At 42.3% G+C, this 8,037-nt stretch overlaps 2 protein-coding genes across 2 annotated transcripts in view; one reads left to right on the top strand and one right to left on the bottom strand.

Moving 5' to 3' along the window:
- LEMD3 (LEM domain containing 3) overlaps positions 1–8,037 on the top strand; it is a 76,137-nt gene that overhangs the window by 1,238 nt on the left and 66,862 nt on the right. Inside the window, exon 2 of the mRNA XM_004700802.2 lies at positions 3–266. Within this exon, the coding sequence (XP_004700859.1) occupies positions 3–266 (264 nt within the window). The remainder of the gene's footprint in view (positions 1–2; positions 267–8,037) is intronic.
- The window catches only part of LOC101663897 (60S ribosomal protein L5-like), a 2,572-nt gene continuing 2,402 nt past the window's right edge, over positions 7,868–8,037 (bottom strand). The window contains 1 exon segment of the mRNA XM_013004113.2: positions 7,868–8,037. Coding sequence (XP_012859567.1) covers positions 7,868–8,037 — 170 coding nt within the window.

Raw genomic sequence — 8,037 nt, 5'->3', positions numbered from 1 at the left:
CGGCGCGCTCCGCGTCAATCACTCCAACCACACGGCCTCCAATCACACCTACCTGAAGAGCACCTACGCCCAGCCCCAGCTCGCCGAGCCCGAGGAGGCGCTCCTCCAGCAGTTTAAACGCGAGGAGGTGTCCCCCACGGGCGGCTTCAGCGCCCACTACTTGTCGATGTTCCTCCTAACGGCGGCCTGCTTGTTTTTCCTCCTCCTGGGACTCACGTACCTGGGCATGAGGGGGACGGGCGTGGCCGAGGATGGAGGACTGGGCAGTAAGTATGCGAACCCCGGGGCCTGGGGAGCTAAGGGGGTGCTGCGGGTCACGGGGCTGCTTTCTCTGCACCTAGTTGTTGACACAAGGCCACTTGTGTGTGGCAAGACCTTGACTCCTGAGATGGGGCGCGCATTGGTGGCCTCTTGCTTTAAGAAAGAGCCACGCTGTTCTGATCCCCCAGGGCGGGTTTGCAGACATTTCTGCCTGATTGTGAGACGGGAAGCAGCTTATAAAAGAATCCAGTATTACAGGGGTCCTGGTAAAAGCGTGTGTGAGAGACTGGAAATTTTCATTCGTTCTTAAGGTGCTACTAGTGCAACAGTTTCTAAGCATAGTGTGTTTGCAAAGAGTCATGGTAAATGCTCTGGGTGCTCTCTTGGAATTCTGGCAAGATATTTTGTAATAGCACATATCCGTAAGAAAGTCCTATGAACTGGCATCTTCATTCAAATGGTTACCCAACCCAAAGCAGCTCCCCTCCGTTCTGCAGATAGTGTGGGAACTTGGGATCATCTGGTGTACCTGGATTGGATTCCAGGCCCTGCCATATACTTACATATCCTAGATGACTGTAGGTGGGTGTGTTCATTTATTCATTCCCCCAGCATCTCAGCACTTCCTGCATGCTGCTCCTGGGATGCAGCCTTAAAGAGTCCAAATAGCTCTGCCTGTAAACACACACACACACACACACACACACACACTGCAGATTGTTTTATATTCAGTAAGGGCAATAAGGATAAAGTAATTGTTTTGTGCTCTTTTACGTCGGCTGGCTAGAGGAGGTACCATCTGAGGGGAGACTAGAAGCAGAAGGGGACAGTGGAGCTGGGCAGAGGACAAGAGGAAAGGCATTGAGTTGAGCAAGAACTTTCCTGTAGGCTAGTGTGATTACAGCATATTGAGCAAAGGGGAGAAGGTAAAAGGAGCTGAAGATTCTGTTTCCTAATCCCTGGCAGTAAAGATCTACAGCCTGGGAAACCCTGGACAGGGTGGCTGTGCGTTGGAATCGACTCTGCATGTAGGCTTCATCTATAAAGCAAAGCTAATATTGATTAAAATGGTAGCTGTGAGGATTAAAAGAAATTTAACACTATAGGGTTAGATGGGCTGCTGAATACATAATAACCTCTGTGCCTTTCCCCACCCACCCTGAAAACTTCTTACCCTTTGACCCAACAGGAATTCACTGTATCATGATTTCTTATTGTAAAATTGTAGTGTTATTCCAACAGCGAATGAATGATGCAGTTAGTAGATGGAGTAGGAGTCAGAACCACAGGTTGTTAGTACTCTGTCACTTAATTGGAGGGGCTGGAAGAGGACTGAAATCCAGCCTCACCTTAATTGGTTCCTTAGGAGCAGAGCAAGGGAAAGATTGCTTTTCCTTAGGTTACAGGGTTTGCATATAAACTATAACATGTAGTTACAGCCAGCTCCATAACAATAGCAACTCATATTCCAATCATTACTACTATATTGGCTATTGGCCTAGGGATTACAAGTTGGACTGTTACTCCAAGGTCCACAGTTTGAAACCACCAGCTGCTTCTCAGGAACAAATCGAGGCTTTCTACCTCAGTAAAGAGTTAGTGTCGAAAACTCACAGGGACAGTTTACCCCGTCCAATAGTCACGATGAGTAAGCATCGACTCCATGGCAGTGAGTTCAGTTTTTGTTTTTCTCTTGTTAAAGGTGTGTAGTGTATCTACAAGTATTTCCTTAAACTTGTTTATGCATAGAAAGGTACATTATATACTGTATATTATGACAAACATTTTGATCAACTGATGCTAAATACTAACAGTACCTGGCTGTTCTAACTTAAGTACAAATTCAACTTAAAGACAGATTTAGGAGTGGAACTCATTCATAATCTATTGACTGCCTATATTGTACTTGCCTCAAATAGTTGGGAGAAAAAAATTAGGTCACACTGGAAATTAAAACTAATAAAACACAAATTAATTAAATGGCATTACCTGTCAGCAGAAGGATAAACCATTCGTTTTTTCTAATAGCACCAACTATATTACCCAGCCCTTTTGTAAGAACCAGATATTCTGCACTTTAATCTCACTTACTATTCTCAGCAACTACAGAGGTAGGTGGTTTTATCCCCCTTTTATAGGTGAAGATGCTGAGGCTTAAGGAATTTCAGAAAAGTACTGGTAAAACTTAAGTCCCCCACACCCTCCGAAAACAAAACAGACACCCCCCCCCTTTTTTTTTCTCTTAACACTACTTTGGGTATTGTTTGCAGAGACCATTTTAAATAAGGTAAAATGGTTTTACCATATTATTCGGGTTGGAGCCCTGGTGATGTAGTGGTTGTGCGTTGGCTTGGGATACGCGTTGTCCACAGTTCAAAACCACTAGCAGCTCTGAGGGAGAGAGACTGGGCTTTCTACTCCCATAGGGAGGTACAGTCCCGGAAACCCACGGGGGTTTGCTATGAGTCAGCACTGACTCCATGGCAGTGCGTTTGCATTGGTTTTTGTTTTAGGATTAGGGAAGTTGTGGTTGGTAGGATTTCATGGAGAATTATTGATGAGCACAATTCTCAATTAAGAATGTAACATTTTAATCCTCACTAGATGAATGGCTAATGTTTTCTTATGTACTGGAATGAAATATTTTACACTTCCAGTAAATGTGATACAGCCTGGTTTGATTCCAAGAATATTGGCAAAGAGCTAGAGGATCTCTGTTCCAGGACTTGTCTAAATGACCAACCTCTTAGCCTCATTTTGCTCATATAATAAATGGGAAAAATAGTGCCTGTTCCGCTCAAGAAGTTGTGAGGGTCAAATTAGCAAGTTTGTTGAACAAATGTACTAGAACCAAAAAATGAAGGCTGCCATCGAGTTGATTCTGACTCAGTAACCCAATAGGACAGAGTAGAACTGGTCCCCAGAGTTTCCGAGGCTGTAACTCTGAGCTGACGCTGACTGACACCTCGTTCTCCAATGAAGTTGCTGGTGGGTTTGAACCACCAACCTTTCTGTTAGCAGCGAAGTGTGTAACCACAGTGCCACCAGGACTTCTTGAACAGACGCTATGAGTTGGCATCGGCTTGACTTGATGGCAGTGAGTTTGGTTTTGAATGGTAGTTAAAAGTTTAGGCAAGATTTGGTGTAAGTAAAGTACAATATATATGTAAAGTGAAACAGTTAAGGGAGACTGTAAGTTCCTGTAAATGGTATTTAGTAGTAATTTTCTAACTATTCAATATTTAATTTTCATTAAATTCCGTTAACTGACATTGTAGAAATTGATAGAGGAATTTGAATCAAGGAATAACTGAATTCTTAAAAGTATGATATACTTGGTCTGTTCAATAGATACACGACTTACTAAAAATATCAAGTATCGTATACATTTCCACCAGGATATGCAGTAGATTCTAGTGTAGATTCTAATGGAAAGAAGTGCTTGGGTGTTCAGTTGTCTGTATACCTAACGGTGTTAGTATTTGAAGAGTGATTAATTTTCACTCCCTATATTTATGCATTGTAAATCTTTTGTCATATTTTGATGCTTAGCCATGGGGTTCATTGGTCAAGTGGTGTACTTCAGGAGACAATTTTACTTTGAGTAATAATTTCACCAGAAGATTGTAGGTTATATGTGAGAGTAAACTCTTAATAGGCTTTTATTAGTTATCACATTTAGATTATATAGCATATAATAGACTAGTGTTTCAAATAATGCTTAGGCCTTGGTGGTGTAGTGGTTTAAGCCTGGGCTCGGATCTCTATGGTTGGCAGCATCTCCAAACCACCACCAGCTTTTGGGGGGGAAACAGTTACAGGCTTGGGAACTCACAGGGGTCTCTGTGAGTCAGCATTGGTTTTGGCTTTTAGATAATTCTTAATCATTTGTTCGTTGGCTTTTTTTTATTAAAAACCCCTGTGTGGGAGTTGGAGCTGCCAAGCTTTTGGTTAGTAGTTGAGTGAATAGCTGTTTGCACCAGCCCCTTGTTTCTATTGAAATTACTTGAGTTCTGTTCTCAGCCTCTTCATTGGGGGAAACTAGGGGGTCGGATTAGATGATCTCTAAACTGGGTTGCTAAGTGAAAGGTTGGCAGCTTGAATTCACCAGGCTGTGTACTCCCATAAAGACTGCAGCCTAGGAAACCCTGTGGGGCAGTTCTACTCCACGATTCGGGGGAACTGACCCCACGGCCTCCCACAACTACAGCAGGAGCAGGAGCAGGAGCAGAAGCAAGCCACTCTTTTTAGTGCTAAGGTTTAAGAGTCTAGCGTTTACTTGCCCTAGCAAGGCAACTCAGGAATCAGCCACCAAGCTACAGGTTAATTTGATCATGATAACCCACCATCAGAAAATAGAGACTGCAGAATAGATCGACTGTTGTAAGCTTATATGATCATTGTGGTTTATTTTTAATTATTTTAAAAATTAATTTTAAAAAGTAATTTTTTAATAGAAAATTTGAATATAGATCTGTGAAGCAAAATGTGAGCGATATTTATTTTATGCCTGCCCTCCTAATCTTACTCCTTGCACTTGGTATAAGTTCCAGAAATACTCCCTCCGAAACTTGATTTATAGTTTCCATGTAAATATTGGTGCATACATACACCTACATTGAGTAATAGAGTGCCTGTTTTGTGCTGAGCACTGGTCAAACAATGATGCACAAGGCAGAAGGAGTATCTTCCCACAGTTCACATTGTAGAGGAGAGGGGAGCAATTAAATAAGAACTTCCCAGCAGTAAAGGTGCTGATACAAGGTAGTGATAGTCACGGGGACTGCAGTGGAGGTTGTGCAGTAGTACATGCAGGTGGGCAGGCATCTCTGAGGAAGTGAGGGGTGAGGTGAGATCTGAATGAATGATATGAAGGAAAGATCATTGCTGTTTAGGGAGTGTAGTGTAGGCAAGAGTAACTATCACAAAACCCTCAGGCAAGAAAGCACAAGCTTGCTCCTTTGAAGGCTTGCAAAGAATGGCTTGTGTGCCTGGAGCCTGGTGAAAGAGGGGCAGAGGTATGTGATGAAGTCAGAGGTGTGCCGGGCCAAGTGATAAGCGACTAAAAGCCTTACCGACCTTCGGTGACATCATGCTGTGCATATTTTTTAACTTGTTTTCTTCGTTTTTCTTTCCACTTAATGCTGTTCCAGAAGAATCCATTTGCATGGGGCTTCCAAAAATTTGTGGCGAAATTTCATTGCCTTTCAATTTAGTTTTTCCATGAACTTTTTGAAGCCCCCTCACATTGTTGTAAGTATAAAATTTCACTTTTCATTGATCCCTTTCTCAGTGGACAGAAATACTAAAATCTCTGCCATCGTAAAAATCTTGCTCTTTAGCCCTCTCTCTAGTTGTTATTTACTGCCACAGGAAGCCCTTGGGTTAGGAACATGTGCTTTATGAACAGCTCATACTCACTGCCATCGAGTCCGTTCTGACTCAGCGACCTTTCTAGAATAGGGTAGAACGGGCCTGTGGGTTTCTGGGACTGTGACTTTTTTAAAAGCCCCATCTTTCTCAAGAAGTAGCTGGTAGTTTTGAACTGCCGACCCTGTGGTTAGCAGCCCAATATGTGACCACTGCACCACCAGGGCTCCTACTTGCCCTTCAGTGTTACAGAAATTTGCCCACACTGAAGCTATCGAATCAGTCCCTACTCATAACAATTTCTTCATCTTCACTTTTATATTATGGAAAATGCTTCACGCCTTTTTTTTTTTTTGCATTAATTCACCTGCCCCCTGCCCTCAAGTCAACTCTGACTTAGAGTGACCCAAAAAGGGTTTCCAGGGTTGTGGAGCTGTATTGCAGCAGACAGCCTGTGTGATGGCTTTGAACCACTGATCTTAACATTAACAGTCCAATGTTTACCTGACTGCACCACCAAGGCTTTTTTCCTGTACTAAAAACCAAAACCAAGCTTGCTGCCATTGGGCCAGTGCCACCTCACAGCGACTGTAGGACAAGGTAGAACTATCCCTGTGAATTTCCAAGACTAACTCTTTAAAGGCTTAGAAAAGTCCATCTTTCTCCTGCGGAGTAGCTGGTGGTTTTTCAATGGCTGACCTTGTCGTTTGCAACTCACGATGCCACCAGGGCTCCTTTTTTGTATGAAGGCAAGGCTCAATCAGAACAGTGTGACCCACCAATTCAGCTTACAGACACTCAGAAGTGGATCTCATTTGGAACTTGGCGACCGTGTCTGTAACTTTCTCTAGTTTTATTTTTAGTTGCTAGCCATTCCTCTTAATTCCGTGTAAAATCATGATTGCCGTTGTCCATCCAGAGGAGGCTTTAATGTTCTAAACTTGTGCTCCCGCATACATTCAGTAATGTTGACAACTCTTCATGAAACTCTCTCCTAGTTTTCATTTACTCCTTTTGCCACAGTTTTAAATATTGGCATTTTCCAGAACTGTATTTTTGGTTCTACCCCCTTTTTGTAAACTTTTCTGACGCACTTTCATCAATTCTTCTGGCTAAAAATTAGTGAGTATTGTGTTTAAACAACCAAACAAACCTACCAACAAGTTGGTAGATTGATTACTCAGCAATCTCATGGGACAGAGAACTGGCCTGTAGGAATTCAAAATTTTTATGGAAACGGACGGCTATATTCTTGTCTTCCCTCGGTGTGGCTGATGTGTCTGAACCACTGTCCTTTCGGTCAGCAACTGAACAGATTAACGACTGCACCACCAGGCGCTTAATACATTGCACTTTAGTATTTTCACCTCAGGTTTCTCTGCTGAGTTCTAGATGTATCTGCTTAGTGACATCTCCATCTGGTAGGGTGAAAGTAAGACTGCCATCTGTTCTCATCATCTTTCCTCATTCTTAGTGTTCTTCCCTCCATTCTCTCTTTTACTTAATGACACCCAGAGCTCAAGACAGCCTCGTCGACTTCTTCCTTTGCTTGACCTTCCTACCTCTAATTCTTCCCTTACAAAATTCTTTGATCAGTCTTTTTTTCTTCATCGGCACCATTCAGGGTTAGTCACTTGCCTGAATTATTTCAATAGCCTCCAAACAGGTGGTCCCTGCTTTGAGACTGTAGTTCTTTCCGTCAGTTTTTTGCTGTTTTGCTGCCAGACAGTGTTTCTAAAACACAAATGCAGTCATCCATTATCTTACCTGACATTACAATAACTTTTCAGATAAAATCTTTACTCCTTGGCTGGACTGCTTATGATCTGACCTTGCCTGCCTCTTTAGCTCCATCTCTTCTCATCCTTATCCTTTTCATAAAAGTTTTGCTTTCTGAAAGCCTGCACGACTTGGTCTTCACTGATTAAATCGTGAAACCGTTGTGCCTCTATGCCTTTCTATGTGTTATTCCTTTCTTTGAGAACGTTCTTTCTTTCCATTTATTGTCTAGCTGTACCTCTGGATATTATCCTACTTACCCCAAGAATTTGATATGCATCCTCTGCTCAAATAAAACTTTGTTCTTCCTTCATAGTAGAGTATTATAGTGTACAGGAGGCTTCCAAAAGTTCATGGGAAGATTTCATTATCTTTCAATTCCATTTTTCTTTTTTTTTTTTTTGCTGCTTGAAATAGTATTTATGTAATAAATCCTCATGGAAAATTGCGATTTGGTTTAGCTTTCCGCAACCTGTTCTTGAGCTCTGAGGAAGCTTGCCTTATGAACTACCCGATCTTTCTTCTGGGCAAGAGACATTTTGGGACGATTCCACCTCTTTTTCACATCTCTCTTAGGCTTCTTCTCATAGACCGGATTCTCTCGTATAGTGGCATGTGCTTTCTTGT

The sequence above is a fragment of the Echinops telfairi genome, unplaced genomic scaffold (genome assembly GCF_000313985.2).
Source record: "Echinops telfairi isolate 266 unplaced genomic scaffold, ASM31398v2 ScPeMD7_2;HRSCAF=8, whole genome shotgun sequence".
NCBI lineage: Eukaryota > Metazoa > Chordata > Mammalia > Afrosoricida > Tenrecidae > Echinops > Echinops telfairi.
This window is presented reverse-complemented; position numbering and strand designations above follow the sequence as displayed.